General features: G+C 37.1%; 1 protein-coding gene across 3 annotated transcripts in view; it reads right to left on the bottom strand.

Annotated features, from left to right (window-relative positions):
- ARHGEF12 (Rho guanine nucleotide exchange factor 12) overlaps positions 1–18,060 on the bottom strand; it is a 148,803-nt gene that overhangs the window by 45,694 nt on the left and 85,049 nt on the right. For 2 of the 3 annotated variants that reach the window (XM_003923590.4, XM_010334424.3), the window contains 6 exons: positions 14,804–14,982; positions 13,231–13,308; positions 12,915–13,034; positions 10,847–10,987; positions 4,603–4,677; positions 1,474–1,566 (listed from right to left, as the gene is read on the bottom strand). In XM_003923590.4, coding sequence (XP_003923639.1) covers positions 1,474–1,566; positions 4,603–4,677; positions 10,847–10,987; positions 12,915–13,034; positions 13,231–13,308; positions 14,804–14,982 — 686 coding nt within the window. The remainder of the gene's footprint in view (positions 1–1,473; positions 1,567–4,602; positions 4,678–10,846; positions 10,988–12,914; positions 13,035–13,230; positions 13,309–14,803; positions 14,983–18,060) is intronic. The other variant, XM_074400735.1, reaches the window with a different exon arrangement.

Raw genomic sequence — 18,060 nt, 5'->3', positions numbered from 1 at the left:
GAGAATGGAAGTTTAGGAAATGATTATCAAGGAGCTCAGATGTATACAAATCAGTATGTAAAAAAAAAACAGTCTAACAACATTTCTAGAAATGTAGTAGGAAGCTTTGTGCCCAATCATAAAATAGCTGTTTTTCCTTTTCTTCTAGGCCAGGCGTCCCCAAACTTTTTACACAGGGGACCAGTTCACTGTCCCTCAGACCATTGAAGGGCCGCCACATACTGTGCTCCTCTCACTGACCACCAATGAAAGAGGTGCCCCTTCCTGAAGTGCGGCGGGCGGCCGGATAAATGGCCTCAGGGGGCCGCATGCGGCCCGCAGGCCGTAGTTTGGGGACACCTGCTCTAGGCTAACTGAAGAAATGGTGGGAAATGAACTTGTATGAGTTTAAGTAAGACAAATCCTAGAATATTTGTATAATCCCTACATACACTGAACACAGAAAACAGTAAGGTAAACTAGCATCAGAATATTCATATTCCAAATCATTCTAAAGACCAGCATTACCCAACTATCAAACCAGACAAAGTTATTACAAAAAGAAAAACTACACACCAATATCCCTCATGAACAGAGACGTAAAAAATCCTCAGTAAAATAATGGCAAATTGAAACTGACAATATATAAGAGGGATAACACATCATGACCAACTGGGGTTCATTCCAGGAATGCAAGACTAGTTTAACATTCTAGTATCAATCAGTGTAACTTACCATATTAATAGACAATCAGAAAAACCACATAATAATCTCATTCAATGAAATTCAACATCCAGTCATTATAAAAACTCTCAGCAAACTAGGAGTATGCCTTAACCTAACAACCCTTAACCTTATAAATAACCTCTAAAAAATACGTATAGCTAGCATCATACTTAGCTTAATGATGAAAGACTGAGTGTTTTCTCCCTAAGATCAGGAATAAGGCAAGCATGTCTTGTTACTCTTATTCAACCTCATACTGAAAGTCCTAGCCAGTGCAATAAAGGCAAGAGTAAGAAATAAAAGATAAACAGATGGAAAATAAAGAAATAAAAATTGTAGACAATATATTTATCTATGTAGAAAACTCCAAAAGACTTATTTTTTAAAGCACCTAGAAATAATAAGTGAATTTAGCAATATCACAGGATATAAGGACAAGAATCTAGCTAATCATATTCCTTTATACCACCAATGAACTGGGATCTAAAATTTTTTTTTAAATACCATTTTAAGAAATACACTAACCCAACGAAATGAAGTACTTAAATATAAATTAATAACCTAACTCTCACTGGTTTTAAAAGCAAGGTCATTTCTGTTGGCCAAAGCTAAAATAACCAATTAACCCAAGGGGCTATTGGTTCTTAAGATTTAGCTTCAAATCCTTATGAATGTTACCTTCATCTTCAGAAAGTCTTCATTTTTGCAACGAATCAGACATTGCAGAAAAGTAATAATTTGTTTTCTAGAAAGAAAAAAAGTCATTACCTGTTCATGTTCAGTACCAAAATCATCATCTTCTGCTCCAATAATATGAGGTGCTATACGGGTTGACGGACTTCCAACGAGTGATTGAGTATCCTGGTAACATTCAGAGAATGCAAACAGAAAAATTATCTGGTGGTCAAATTTAGAAAAAAAAAGAAAGCCAACCCATCAAAAAGACATGGTTCACTTAAATGGTGAGTTTTCTTTTTGTTTATTTTCTTTGAAGTACTTTAGTTTTTCCAAGTATGGATTTACAAATTTTCAAGGCCATGAACCACTCTGACAGAGAAAATGATCACAACGATTGTTTTTTCAGGGGAAAAACCATTTCCCTTGGAAGAGTAAATATCCTTTCTCACTATATGCCTGATTATCTGACTCTAACACTTTCTGTACACTTCTGTAACTTCATTTATTGATTCATACATACCTAGAACTTCTTACAGGAAGAAATCAAGTTGTTTTACATAAATGGTTACAATTTAAAAATTAAAGAAAAAGTGAATGAAGACAATAGGACAAAGGAAAAATAAGAGCAGAAATGATAAGACAAAGTTAGCAGAGAGGTTAATATACCTGAGAAGTACTAATCCATTAATGATACATAATTGAAAGCTAACATAGAGCAATACTTTTTCCTTTTTAATTTATTTTTATAAATGTATAATACAGGGTTTCTCAACTGTGGCACTGCTGACATTTTGGACCAGAGAGTTCTTTGCTGTAAGGGATAGCCTGAGCATTCTAAGACGTTTAGCAGCATCCCTGACCTCTACGCACCCACCAAATTCCAGTGGTAGCCTCCCAGTCCTAGGCAATCAAAAATGTTTCCAGACATCTGTCAAACGTCCACGGAGGCAAAATCACTCTTGGCTAAAAAATTACTGATACAATGCTCTAAAATCATCAAGTAATCTCACAAACATGCTATAGAAACAAAGATAACAATTTTGTAAAAATAAATTGTAGATTGGCAGATAGTTTGTCATGCAATAGTTCCTCCACCTGTCAACTCACACAGTTGTTTTCAGCATGAGAACAGCAGTATAAAGGCATTAATATATAAAATAATAAACCTCGGGGCTAGGCACAGTAGCTCAGGCCTGTAATCTCAGCACTTTGGGAGGTCAAAGAGGGAGGATCATTTGAGGCCAGAGTTTGAAACCAGCCTGAGCAAAACAAGACCCATCTCTTTATAAAACGAAATAGCCAGGCATGGTGGTGTGTGCCTATAGTCTTAGCTACCTGGAGAGGGAGGGTCGTTTGAGCCCAAGAGTTGGAGGTTACATTTAACCTCTGTTAGGTTACATTCGCCTCTCTGCTTGGGTGACAGAGTAAGACTCTGTCTCATTCATACATACACATTTACACAAATACATGTATACATGCATACATACAGGATGTCTGAAGATCGTAAGTACTAAAATCAAAGACCAAATAGGATTAGGGAAATAAACATTTTGGAAGAAATAGGCAAAGAATGAGTTTGGTTTAAATCTGACAGCAGTTTAACATGTAAGATCTGTAGGGAGTTTAGAAAAGAAGGGTGGGCCTATAATGGTTTGAGAGACATTCGCATAGCAGTTACAGTTGAAGCTGTATAAACAGATCTGTAAGTTTTAAAGTGAGTGAATAATATGTATCTGTAGTTTTTCTTCCTTATGTTGCAGCACTACATATTGAGTCTCCTAAATATAATTCTGCTTTTTAACAACTCTTATTATTTTCTTTAACCTCAAGGCTTTAACAATTCCAATAAAAAGAAATCAGGTGAAACTGGCTGGGCGCTGTGACTCACACCCAGCCAATTTGGGAGGCTGAGGCGTGTGAATCACCTGAGGTCAGGAGTTTGAGAACAGCCTGGCCAACATGGTGAAACCCCATCTCTAAAAAAAAGAAAAGAAAGAAAAAAGAAATTAAGTGAAATAACATAAATTAGTTTAGAGCAGTAGTCAGATAATTTTGATATTATAACTGATTTGATGTCTCTGATTTTTCAATAGTCCCTAAGTTGCTGATAATAAAAACACTACAAAATGCTCTTGTATCTTTTAGTACAAGACTGTAAACAAATCTAATTAGAAAATAAAACCAAAATGCTTAAAAGCATGCAATTAAGAATACGTAAGATCCAGCAATTCTATTTCTAGATAAATACCTAAAAAACCTGAAAACAAGGCAGCATATTCACAATAGCCAAAAGGTGGAAGCAATCTAAGTACCCATTGACAAACGAACAGATCAACAAAATGTGGTTCATATACATGCCATGGAATATTATTTGGTCTCAAAAAGGAAAGAAATTCTGACACATGCTACAACATGGATGAAACCTGAAGTCATATGCTAAGTGAGATAAGCCAGTCATGAAAGGATAGACACTGTATCATTCTTTTTACATGAGTATCTAAAGTAGTCAAATTCACAGACAGAAAGTAGAATGGTGGCTGCCAAGGGCTAGGGAGAAGGGGAAAATGTAGACTTAGTGTTTATTAGGTACTGAGTTTCAGCTGGAGAAAATGCAAAAGTTCTGGAGATGGTTGGCAGTGATGGTCGCACAACAATGTGAATATACTTAATGCCACTGCACATTTAAAAAATAGTTAGGCTAGTACATTTTATGTTACCACCACGACAAATACTAAGGAACCTAATAATATTTACTAACTATGGAGTATCTCTTGACTTATTCAAATCTTTATTAAGTTTAATACATTAAAAATTTTTTTCTCCAAAAAATAAAAAAGGCCAGGTGCTGTGGCTCACATCTGTAATCCCAGCACTTTGGGAGGCTGAGGCAGGTGGATCATGAGGTCAGGAGTTCAAGACCAGCCTGGCCAAGATGGTGAAACTCCATCTTTACTAAAAACACAAAAATTAGCCAGCCGTGGTGGCGTATGCCTGTAATCCCAAGTACTTAGGAGGCTGAGGCAGAGGAATCACTTGAACCCGGGAGGCAGAGGTTGCAGTGAGCTGAGATCACACCACTGCACTCCAGCCTGGATGACAGTGTGAAACTCTGTCTCGAAAATAAAAAATAAAATATGCGAACATCAGTTGTGTTTATACATACTTTCAGTATAAGGACAGTTAAAGACAGCACTACCATTGCATGAATTTCATACTCACAGTGTCCTGAATTGTTTCACTTTTCTCTGGGTTTTCCTCTAGATAAATCCTCTCTTTCGGGCCACTCTTGGGACTCTAATGAAAAAACAAGATCTTCAGTTTATTTCAATAGGCACACCAAAAGGAGATGAAGAAAAAAGTATGAAAAATACTGTTCTGATTTTCATATCTGTATTTACAACTACTAAATATCTTTCACAGAACAGCTGTTTCTGCTACTTTTTCCTTACTTTGGCAAGTCACTTACTCGCTCACCTTTTCGGTTTTATGTTGATAAACAATACAGAACCAACAAAAATCATTTTACTTAATCTCCAGACCTGGAGGTTACTTTTCTACAAAATAACTAAATATATTGTATACCTCAAACTCATTATGTCAAAATCAAACTCTCTTTATCTTCCTTAACCCTTACCTTCTCAAACTATCCTTTCTATCCAAGAAAAGCATTTTAGCCTTCTTATGAGTACAGTTAAGCTTCTACTATTCTGTCTTCAGGTGAAATGTGGATTTTAATCCATTTATATGGTATGTTTGGGATGACCTAATACAGTTGTTCTTCAGTATTTGTGGAAGATTGGATGCTCAAGTCCCTGATATAAAATGGTATGGTAGTTGCATATAACCTATGCATATCCTTTATATACTTTAAAACATCTCTAGATTACTTATAATACCTAACACAGTGTAAATGTTATATAAATAGTTGTTATACTATATTGTTTAGGGGACTGAGAACAGACTGTATAAAATATAAACTATATGGCACACAGAAAACTCACTTTGTGGAGATGAGGAACACCCCAAAGCAATGGGAGCCATTCTTTAGAGCAACTGAAAACGAGGAACCAGGGACCTAATGAATGCCAATAGGGAAGATACATTTTACCTATGCATATACCAAGATACCTTGGTGATATCACAAGATATTTCTGTTACCAAGAGAAAACAGTAGTTTCAAATGTATGACCCACCTTGGAGAAATGAATGACTTTGGGTCTTGGACAAGAGATATAAAAGATAAGATCAGAATAATTCTGTCACAAAAAGCAAGGAAGCTATCAGATATTGGAGGGGCATGTCAAAAGAACACAGGAGAAAATTTGAGGGGGCTCCCACCAACAACAAAAAGAGTAACTCATACTGAAATCTATGAGTTCAAAATATTACACACAGAGACCCCTCTCACTTGTCACCTTTGGAGTTTATAAGAGCGTCATCTCTCCTGAAAAGACTCCTCTGAAAACAATCAAGGGAAGTACTTAACCTACATTTTCTGCATAAGCCTGTATTTTAGGGTAACCTACTAGCTAGTAAGGGAAATCATTTCTCATAATATAACTATGTAATACAGAATAATGACAAAACTTTTGAAACTCTGAATTAAACAATGGATCCAGGCATTTTGATCATGAATAGCATGTGAAAACATTTCATAAAAGCTTGAGGCCGGCTGCGGTGCCTCATGCCTGTAACCCCAACACTCTGGGAGGCCGAGGTGGGTGGATCACGAAGTCAAGAGATCGAGACCATCCTGGCCAACATGGTGAAACCCCGTCTCTACTAAAAATACAAAAATTAGCTGGGCGTGGTAGCATGCACCCGTAGTCCCAGCTTCTCAGGAGGCTGAGGCAGGAGAATTGCTTGAAGCCGGGAGGCGGAGGTTGCAGTGAGCCGAGACTGTACCACTGCACTCCAGCCTGGTGCCTGGTTACAGAGTGAGACTCTGTCTCCAAAAAAAAAAAAAGAAAAAAAAAAAAAAATAGGGAATGTTATAATGAAGAAAATCATGTTGACATCACCTAAACACCTTAAATAAACTTACAACCACAGTAAGACAACCATTCACATCCTGATGTGATATAATGAGATGTATACAATACCATCCATGAATTATTCCAAATAACAACAATCAAACCTTAACCTGATCAAGACTGTATATTTAACTAGGAATTTTCAGAAAAATCTAGATAAAGGAACACATCATACACCAACACGAAAAGACAATTAGAAAATGAATTGTTTTACTGAACATGTGACCCAATTTCTTTAACAACAACAAAAATCGCCAAAGGAAAAAAAAGAAGGAAACTATTATATATTATAGAGACTTAAAATGACTTATCAAGCAATGGCAATATGAAGGTCTTGACTGGATACTAAATCAAATAAACTGTAAAAAGAAAAAACTGTAAAACAATTGTGTATTTAGAAACTACTGGCCCAGCATGGTGGCTCACACCTGTAATCCCAGCACTTTGGAAGGTCGACATGGGTGGATCACCTGAAGTCAGGAGTTCAAGACCAGCCTGGTCAACATGGTGAAACTCCATCTCTACTAAGTATACAAAAATTAGCCAGGCGTGGTGGTGGGCACCTGTAATCTTAGCTACTCGGGAGGCTGAGGCAAGAGAATCACTTGAACCCAGGAGGTGGAGGTTGCAGCAAGTTGAGATCAAACGATTGCCCTCCAGCCTGGGCAACAAAAGCAAAACTTCATCTCAAAAAAAAAAAAAAAAAAAAGGAAAAAAAAGAAAATATTAATTCTTAGGGTTTAATAAGGATAATATAGCTATATTTTTAAAAGATCTTCTTATCTCTTAGACATATTAATAAACTAATGCCTTGGATTTACTTTAATCCAGCATTTGGAGGATGTGAGGAATAGGGATACAAACAAAACTGCTGAGGCAAGCTTCTCAGGGGACTGAGGAGGATTAGGTCAGTCTCTACTTTTAAATATGTTTAAAATTTTTCCAAAATGAGTAATTTTTCAAAATATCCCTCACAAACTGAAAATCAAAATGGAAGACACTGAATTTTAGATCATTATTTGTTATCACGTTGCTTCTCTTGTGAGAACTGGGACATTCTTCAAAGCCTTCTCCAAGGTAAGCAAAAGCAGGAAATTTTCTTTATAACGATATCAGAAACGCCACTAGGAAATTATTTCATAAAAATGAGACGACAATGAAAAAAGTTAAAAGCATTGATTCAAAAGACAAAATCTAAAACAGCAACTCAAAGTACTGTTAAAAACAACAACAACAACAACAACAACAACAAAAGCAGACTGGTTCCTCCATACTTACTAGAATTGAAATAAACATGGACATTCATAAGCTAAAAGCAACACATCTTTAGCTTCAAATAGACACTTGTAGAAATTAAACTAGTGTGTTATATGTTTGACAGCCTAGCTTGGACTTTTTATCATTTCTCACTCAGATTTCTACAATAATCATTTATTTATTTGGCCTCAGCTTCCTCATATATAAAATGGTGATACCGCTTTTCTAAGATTGCTGTGTTAAAAAAAAAAAAAGTATCTGTAAAGCAATGGGTACAACCTCTAGCACAAAGTAGGTATTCAATAAATGTTAACTATTATCCATTCAGCACACATCTGTTAAAGTTCCTATTAAGTCGCAGTTTTCTTTTCTTACAGATCCCTCTTATTCCAAATGATTTTCCACAGATATGTTTCTGGTGGTGACTCTCTTCTGCATGCAAGATAAGGCCCAAACACTTTATCTATTGATTTTGTTGTTTATTCAAATACTAAGTATCAGTTACATATCAAACAGTCTTAACTGATTGGAACGCCTATTTCTTCCCCCCCCCCGAGATGGAGTCTTGCCCTGTTACCGAGGCTGGAGTACAATGGCATGATCTCAGCTCACTGCAACCTCTGCCTCCCAGATTCAAAAAATTCTCCTGCATCAGCCTCCCAAGTAGCTGGGATTACAGGCACATGCCAACATCTTAATTTTTTTTTTTTCTTTTTTTTGAGACAGAGTCTTGCTCTGTCATCTGGCTGGAGTGCAGTGGCACGATCTCGGCTCACTGCAACCTCCTGCCTCAGCCTCCCAAGAAGCTGGGACTACAGGCACGCGCCACCATGCCCAGCTAGTTTTTGTATTTTTAGTAGAGACAGGGTTTTATCATGTTGGCCAGGATGGTCTCAATCTCTTGACCTTGTGATCTACCCGCCTCAGCCTCCCAAAGTAATGGGATTGCAGGCGTGAGCCACCGTGCCCGGCCTCAGCTAAATTTTTTTTTTTTTTTTTTTTTTGTATTTTTTAGTAGACACAGGGTTTCACACCATGCTGGCCAGACTGCTCTCGAACTCCTGACCTCATGATTCACCCACCTTGGACTCCCAAAGTGGTAGGATTGCAGGCATGAGTCATAGCACCTGGCCAACAATTCGCTCATAATTTATAAGGTTACATTTCTTTTTTGTTGTTATTTTTTTTTTTTGTTTTGAGACAGAGTCTCACTCTGTCACCAGGCTGGAGTACAGTGCCATGAACTTGGCTCACTGCAACCTCCACCTTCCAGGTTCAAACAATTCTCCTGCCTCAGTCTCCCAAGTAGCTGGGACTATAGGCACCCACCACCACGCTCAGCTAGTTTTTGTATTTTTAGTAGAGAGGGGGTTTCACCATGTTGACTAGGATGGTCTCGATCTCCTGACCTCATGATCCGTCCGCCTCAGCATCCCAAAATGCTGAGATTACAGGTGTGAGCTACCACGCCTAGCCATGAAGTTATATTTATAAGTCATAGATTTTATTGTAACATTCCTCTAAATACAAGATAAAATTCAGATTTCTCATTCATATTATTAGCTCCTAATGCCTACAATTTGCTACACTTTGGATATATAAAGTCAGACAAGACAGTCTCTGTGCTCTCAAGGAACTTCCCCATCTCATGGTAGGGACAAGCCATGAAAAGAGAGAGGAGACACAGCACTAAAACAAGAGCGTGAGAAGTATTCCCAAGAGCAGTACGTACTGACAGAAAAAGTTGAAGCTCTTTATAATCTGGACTCATGATTTGACTTCTAAGATAACCTCTAGCCATTTCATCCATAACCCTAATATGCCAGGTTGCCCTAAAATTTTCACCGCTCTCTGAAAACTTTATACATTTTCATACCTCAGAGGTTTTGTTTGTATTTAGATTACTGGTATTTTGGAGCTAGGTGGAAGTAGATCACCTATTGCCTGAATAAGTTTGGAAAGTCAGTTAACTCCCTTTGGCCTCAGTTTTTTCTTTTGTAAAGTTACAGTAACAACAGTACTACTTTCTTAAGGCCATTTTGAGAATTAACTAAGGAACATAAAACACTTACCACAGTGTATGGGGTGTATACCCAACAAACATTAACTATTACCATTTTTTCCTTGAGCCCAACTTGAAATTTTCCATTAAAACCTTTAGATAACCCCATCACAAGACTCCTATCACTATCTTTCAAAAAAAAAAAAACCCACAAATCTTCAGTTTGTTTTTTACATGAGGAACTGGGTCATTGGGCCTAAGCCTCAAGAGGCAGCCTGAATGATGGCTTAGACCATGGCTTCCTTTTTAAAAAACAACAAAGCAAAACAAAAAGCCCCACAACCTTCAATAAGAGAGAGACTTCACATTGTTAAATAGTACACACGTATTTATGTATATGTAACAAAAGTCCCAAGAAATGACACCTCTTCTATAAGCAAAGCACTGTATTTCCTATTGATTTCATGACCCACAATTACAGAAACATTCATTCAGACTACTTCCATCATCACTTTTAAAGAGGGTGATCTACACTGAAGTCATTATTCCTATCATTGCATATAATTTACAAAGTATTGCTGAGTAAGCAACACTGAATTTAGCTTTTAAGTATTCATACATCTATGGTGCTACATTATATTCAGCTTAAAATGTTTTATCATCATCTTCTTAACAGATACTCATGTTCATCTGGTAGTTTCTGGGTTAATTAAGAAAGTGCTGTTACTAAACCTGGGCTATTAACTGAAGCCTATCTAAAAGGACTAAGGTTTTTCCTCTTGGTAATGGCAAAGTGCCCCATGATTCAAGACTGAGTCACTCTGACCACAAATGGAATATTAACATGCTCTTAAAGATATCAACAGTTGGTCTCTCGGTTCAGTAAGAATGCACTGGCATTATTAACTTCTCTACCCACGAACAAGATGCCTGCTGGGAAATTCCATCCCTGTAAAAAAAACAGTTGGCAATGGGTGTTCAAGGGAAAAAGTGAACTCTGGAATTAAAAGCTAACAGGATACAGAATTCCTCTTTATCAAATTGGTACATTAAAAATGGGGATAGTCAAAAGTGCTAAGACACCTCTAATTCACATCACTCAAAATCAAATCTAGAAAGGGGCTGTAAAGAAGAATACAGAAGAAAAAGATTTGGAACACTTAATGCTTACATCTGCATTGTCACTACTGGGCCGAGAAGCATCTCCACTGCTACAGTCAGTCCTGCCCAGTCCATCTCCAGGATCTGCTTCTGCCTCACTGACTGTTAGGGTGTCACCTAAAGGTCTGGAGGGTGTAACTACAGCTCCATCCTAAAAGAGATTAAAAAGAAACACACCCACACAAACACATAAAAGAAAACTTTCATTACTTGCTGCACAAAGAAAACAGAGTGATACTACAATCTACATGGAGACTGGTAAAAGTTGGACATTGTGATGTGCTCAAGAATGTTTGAAATTCTACGAGTAAAATCAATAAGTAACTACTAATTCTAGGATTCTAAAATGGCATGACTTTAAAGACAGAGCAAGTGATGTTTTAGTAAAAAGTATATAAGTTCAAACTTCTAAATATAGCAAAAAGGTAAAATGGTTTGTTAATTTATATAATTCATATTGTCTGCCCATTAATAAAGGTTATAACCCTACAGCTTCTTGTTAACTACCTTCCAATGCTTCAGAGTTTCAATCAATGGCCAATTCTGGGACATAATGCTATAACATAAATTATTATAAGCTTTAGATCAGATTATAAGCATTTATTTATTTATTTAATTTGAGACGGAGTCTCACTCTGTTGTCCAGACTGGAGTACAATGGCAGGATCTTGGCTTATTGCAACCTCCACCTCCATGGTTCAAGCGATTCTCTTGCCTCAGACGCCTGAGTGGCTGGGATTACAAGCATGCACCACCATGCTTGGCTAATTTTTTTATTTTCAGTAGAGATGGAGTTTCACCATGTTGGCCAGGCTGGTCTTGAACTCCTGACCTCAAGTGATCTGCCTGCTCAGCCTCCCAAAGTGCTGGAATTATAGGTGTGAACCACCACACCCAGCCAGGTTATAAGCATTTAGATCGCTGTCCGAACAGGGTAAGAATATTGTCTTTGCCCAGTAATAACATAAAACTGCCAATATTACTGAGGTATAACACCTCAAAATGTCACATAGCTAGTAGGACTGAAAGTAATGGGAAAAAAACAAAACAAAACAAAACAAAACTGGAATCAAAAGTACACTAAGCCAGGATGTCAGGGGACCTTACATACTGCATGGCCTTGTAGAGGTCATTTAACCGGTTTAGACCCTAGGTTTCTCTACTATAATTTTTTTTTAATCAGAAAGTAAGATTAAGCTAGATGATCGATCGATCTCAAAGAATTCTTTTGAGAATATGTAGCTTTCCCTTCAGACTTAACTCAGGAATAGTAATAAACAGCTTTTACCTATTTTAAACATAGGCAATTTATCCACTTTGCTTTAAGATGAAGTATAAGATGCTTAACATATTCCAAATCTAAATATTACAGAATGTAAGTCTAGTTAACATATAAATGCTGAGCTATTTTTTTTCTTAAGAGACCATTATCTCTATAGTTTATACCTACACAATAAATTCTACTGAAATCTATTTTTAAATTACAATAAAAATATAGTCATTAAAAGTATGAATGTGCTTTTAAATCCTCAGACTGGGTTTGAATTCCAGTTCTATTACTTTTGAACTATACAATCTCAGACAAGTCATTTAATCTCTCTCTCTCTAAGTATATACGCAAACTGGAGAAAAACAAACATAAGTAACCTCAGAGTCGTTAGGCAGATTAAATAAGAAAATGTTTGTCCATATACGTAGCTCAATGCCTGTCGTTTAAAAATCTTATATTCCTACTTAAAAACATATCAACTGCCATTCTATTTTAAGATGGCAGAATAAACCACAAAAAAATATAAATATGTACATCTAAATACATTTTAGTAGTTCGCCACATTAAAGCTCAATTCTTTTTTACATCATTACGGAACAAAGAAATGTGATATCATGACTAAGCAAACAATCGGACGCCCACATTTATTTTTGTTAATCATTAATTCTGTAACATCCTTAACAGGACAGCCTGTTGTCCTATGCTAGAAAAATAACTTTAAAAAAGGCAACTGCAACATTCTCTGACACATTCCCAAAAGAAAATTATCCTGCAAAAAGTTGGGTAGCATTTGTAATAGTGATGCTACCTGAGCAGAGCCTGTGGCTTTGGATAACTGCTCTTGCAGCTGAGGAATGTGTTTCTTGGCCTCTTGGATCTCTTTTAGCAATCTTTGGGCAGGTGTTCGGTTGTAATCTTCCTGCAATAACTGAAAAGTTATAAAAATATTTTCAGAATTAATCACTTATGTAAAAAAGATACAGAAATCGTCCATTCTTAATCAATAAAATAGCTAATGACATTGGTTACAATAGTGCTTGATTGTAAGTATGATAAACACCGACTCAACAATGCCCACTCACGTTTTCATTGGCCTGTAAACAGCCCTACTTCTCATTTAATACCTGTAGCCGTTCCTGTTCTTTCTGTAACATTTTTCTCAGAATTTCTACTTTCTGGTTATGAACCACATTGTTTTCCTCCTAGAAAAGAAAAAGATAAAAAAGAAACAACAACCAGCATAGAGAAAATGAAGCTAAAATAAACAGAGGAAATGTAACATGCAAAGTTTTGCCTCAGCTTCAATTATCAATACCTATTAGGTTTTTCTCTATTTCTGGAATGTAAGGACAGGCTTTTAGACATCACACTTAAAAGATAAGAAACTACAAGGAAATGTTTTCCCTTCTATTTCACTTTTACTAAACTGGGTTCAAGAGAATATTAAATATTGATATTGGAGAAATGAAGTTTTCTTAGTGTAAGAACAGTATCTTTTACTTTCCCTCATTCGGATCTTTACTATCGATCCCCATGCATAGCTCAAACACTCAGTACCTCTTACCTGAAATATGAAGACAGCTCCCTAATTCTCACCCATCATCCCTCCTTGTTTCACAACCCTATTTTACCAAATTAGTCTTCCGATAATCCTAGGATAATCATGTACTCTTTTGCTTTAAAAGAAAAATGTTGAACACTGCTTATCTAGTGACATGTAAATTAGCCTGGTAGATGTCATTTTTCAAAATACATAGTCAACCTACTATTTTCAAGTTCATCTCCCACTACAAACATTCTTAACAGGCACCAACCAAACAAAAATCCTAGCTACTTCTCCACAATATTTGGTGCTTTTTAGCTCCTTCTATTTATTTTTCTTCTTCTATGTGCTTTCTCCGTCCTTTGAATCTTCATAGAACTTAGTATTTTTTGCCCTCATAATGTCTACATTCTGCCTTCGTATTATAATTACTTGTATACTCTTGATTTAATCTCAGTCAACAAAGCTTTGATAAGTACAGTCTACATGCTAAGAAATATTTCAGGGCTGGGCGCAGTGGCTCAAGCCTGTAATCCCAGCACTTTGGGAGGCTGAGGCAGTGGATCACGAGGTCAAGAGATCGAGACCATCCTGGTCAACATGGTGAAACCCTGTCTCTACTAAAAATACAAAAAATTAGCTGGGCATGGTGGTACGTGCCCGTAGTCCCAGCTACTCGGGAGGCTGAGGCAGGAGAATTGCCTGAACCCAGGAGACGGAGGTTGCAGTGAGCCGAGATCGCGCCATTGCACTCCAGCCTGGGTAACAAGAGCAAAACTCCGTCTCAAAAAAAAAAAAAAAAGAAAAAAGGAAATATTTCAGGTACTGGAAACACAACAGTAAACAAAATAAACAAAAATTCCCATCCCCTTAAAAGTACACATTCTAAGATGACTAAGAACCTTGAACATAGAGTATCTTAATTGTATTTTTGTGCATGGAACATTGTTTTACATATGGCAGGTGTCTAATACTTGTTAAATCTGCTATGACAAGATTCTAACTACTCCTAATCATTATGTAATTTTTATATTAGAAAGTTGTTTTCCAGGATCTTAAATTTAATTTGCTAATCAGTCCAGTATTTAAAATTCTTAAAAATAAACACATCCTTATAAGACTGAGCATTTACGAAGAAATTTTCCCATTCTTACCCCCATGAGTACAGGACTAGTGATTCTCTCCATATTCCCAGATGCTCCAGGTGAATGAGGAGATGTCATGATGGGAGACATATGTCCAATGACTGATGGCTCTACTTCAGAATCGGCGAGTGGAATCTGGGGCGACCCAGGTGGGCGTCCCTGAACAGTGAGAGCTACATAGGAACCAGCTTGGGGTGGGGAGATGGAAAAAGGTAAGGGAAGGGAAAATAACACTGTCAAGAAACTTTTTATAGCATTTTAGAACTTAATCTTGATAGTTCTAAAAGATCCAGTTATGTACGACTGTCCCATCATCTGCTAACCGTGTCTCCACAGAAAAAAAATCTAATGTCATTTCTGACTGCCCTAAAAATCCAAAAGAACGATGCCATTTTCAGATAGCAAATTATGACTTGTAAGGTCAGCTATTACTTAAAAGCAATAAAATGTATAACTCAATAACATATTTTCTTAATTTAGAGGAGAGTTAAAATCAACCATCTATTAGTGGCTCTGTTTAATTAATTAATTAATTTTTTTTTTTTTTGAGACAGAGTTTCGCTCCTGTTACCCAGGCTGGAGTGCAATGGCGCGATCTCGGCTCACCGCAACCTCCGCCTCCTAGGTTCAGGCAATTCTCCTGCCTCAGCCTCCTGAGTAGCTGGGATTACAGGCACGCACCACCATGCCCAGCTAATTTTTTGTATTTTTAGTAGAGACAGGGTTTCACCATGTTGACCAAGATGGTCTCGATCTCTTGACCTCATGATCCACCCACCTCGGCCTCCCAAAGTGCTGGGATTACGGGCTTGAGCCACCGTGCCCGGCCCTAATTAATTTCTTAAATGTAAATTTTTTAAATCTTCCAGGCTGGAGTGCAGTGCTACAATGTCAGCTCACTGCAGCCTCAACTTCCTGGGTTCAAGCAGTCCTCCCAGCTCAGCCCCCAGAAGTAGCTGCTACTACAGGCATGTGCCACCAGGCTCAGTGAATTTTTGTATTTTGTTGGCCAGGCTGGTCTTGAACTCCTGAGCTCAAGTGATCCGCCCACCTTGGCCTCCTAAGGTGGTAGGATTACAGGTGTGAGACACGGTACCCGGCCTAAATCTTCGTATTTTAAGATGATACTATGTAGGCAGGGTTTAGTGCATATGCTAGAATATAAATGCAAATTTAAGTTAACTTTACAAAATGAGTATCACCAAAAAATATTCCACAATAACAGGGGAAAAACATAATCAATAAGGTAGTAAATTTTAGTAGAAAATATCTGGAGAAATGGAAAGGAATTCATTAGAGATAGTACAGGCGGGAATATCCAGATAGCAAAAATCACCATAATCAGACTCAGTAACAGATATGGAAAAACCTTTTTATTAGACATTTCAGTATAACTTTTAAATGTATTTCACATTTGTCTTTCAATGTAACTGTCCCATGGAAATCATTATCAATTATTTCACAGGGTTTTGGTATTCTAAAAACAATTTTTGCTATGTGTAGTAGTCACAAGTGTTATGATTTGGAGGAATTCGTCATGTAAACACTTCTAAGGCTTTTCAATCTTATTGCTCTCTATCAGAAAGTCATCTATTATATCTCATTTGCCTACATACTTGCTTACAATAGCTTCCTACCTTTTCCCTTCCTTTCTTTAGCTATTTCTAAACTGTTCTGGTTTGATAACACTTTTATTATATCCAGAATATGCATTAAATAGTAGGATGTGCAGGAACTCTGTGACATATACCCAGGCTTTAGGGATGTCATATTTATATCTGTTTTGGATATGCAGAGGTTATTATGCTTAACTGTAAGTGTTTAGCTGTGCCCTTACTATTGGATAAGCAATCTACTGCCAGAATCCTGGGATTTAATTTTTTAAGTAAAATTTACACAGAATGAGCAAAAAATACAACCTAGAAAACTAAAGAAATGGTTTTATACTCCTCAATAAATATCAGGCATAAACTTATTAAAATAAACCATATTTATGCAGCACACAATTTATAAATCACATTCTTATTAAATAAGTAGTCAAACTTATTCAAGTATGGGGATCTAACTTTGATCACTGTACTTCTTTTAAAATACACTAAAGTTAAGAACTCTGATCAAAGTGACCATTTGGAGTACTGGTACTGTCATGAAAAGGTTAAAAAAATTTCATAATTGCTTCACATAGCAGCAAAAAGGCCAAGAAAAAAGTTAGTTCATTAAATTTCTTCTGAAGAGGTCTACCCACCCAATACAGAGAAATTGAATTAAATAAAACAGTAGTGATTCTGCTTGACCACAAACAACTATTTCTTATTTCTAGTCTACTTTACTGTGGAAAAATCTGATGCAGAAGACAATAAATTCTTTTTTTTAATTCCTTTTTTTAAATTACATTCAGTTTAAGCAGTCTCTCCCCGTTTTTTTTTCCTTTAAGAGATGCAATAACAAATACATAAGACCCAAACCAGGCCAGAACAAAGAAAGAGGAAGTTATGTTTTAGGTGGTAGACGCTCATGTGACTTTCTTTACTTCTGCTATAATTGTCATGTTATTTTCCATTCAATATGTGAAGCAATTAGAAAATATAAAATCTTGGCAAGGTGGAGTGGGTCATGCCTGTAATCCCAGCACTTTGGGAGACTGAGGCAGGTGAGCCCAGGATTTTGACAGCAGCCTGGAGAACATAACAAGACCTTGTCTCTCAAAAAAAATAACAAGGCCGGGCGTAGTGACTCATGCTTGTAATCCCAGCACTTTGGGAGGCCAAGGCAGGTAGATCACGAGGTCAGGAGATTCAGAGCATCCTGGCTAACATGGTGAAACTCTGTTTCTACTAAAAATACAAAAAATTAGCTGGGAGTGGTGGCACATGCCTGTAACTCCAACTACTTGGGAGGCTGAAGCAGGAGAATCGCTTGAACCTCAGAGGCAGAGGTTGCAGTAAGCAGAGATCACACCACTGCACTCCAGCCTGGGCGAGAGTGAGACTCTGTCTCAAAAAAAAAAAATAATAATTAAAATAAATAAACAAACAAGGTGGGAGGATCACTTGAATCCAGGAGTTAGAGGCTGCAGTGAGCTATAATTGTACTACTGCACTCTACAAGACCCTGACCCTAGAAAAAAAAAGAAAATATAAAACCTCTCTTGGAAAGCAGGTAAGGTTAAAAGGTAACAACAAAATGAAACAAAAGCCCAGGTAGGGGAAGGTATAGCAGCACCTAGACTTCAGGTGACCCAGATTCAGACGACCCACCCCATCACC

Source organism: Saimiri boliviensis, chromosome 6 (assembly GCF_048565385.1).
Source record: "Saimiri boliviensis isolate mSaiBol1 chromosome 6, mSaiBol1.pri, whole genome shotgun sequence".
In the NCBI taxonomy this organism is placed as follows: Eukaryota; Metazoa; Chordata; class Mammalia; order Primates; family Cebidae; genus Saimiri; species Saimiri boliviensis.
This window is presented reverse-complemented; position numbering and strand designations above follow the sequence as displayed.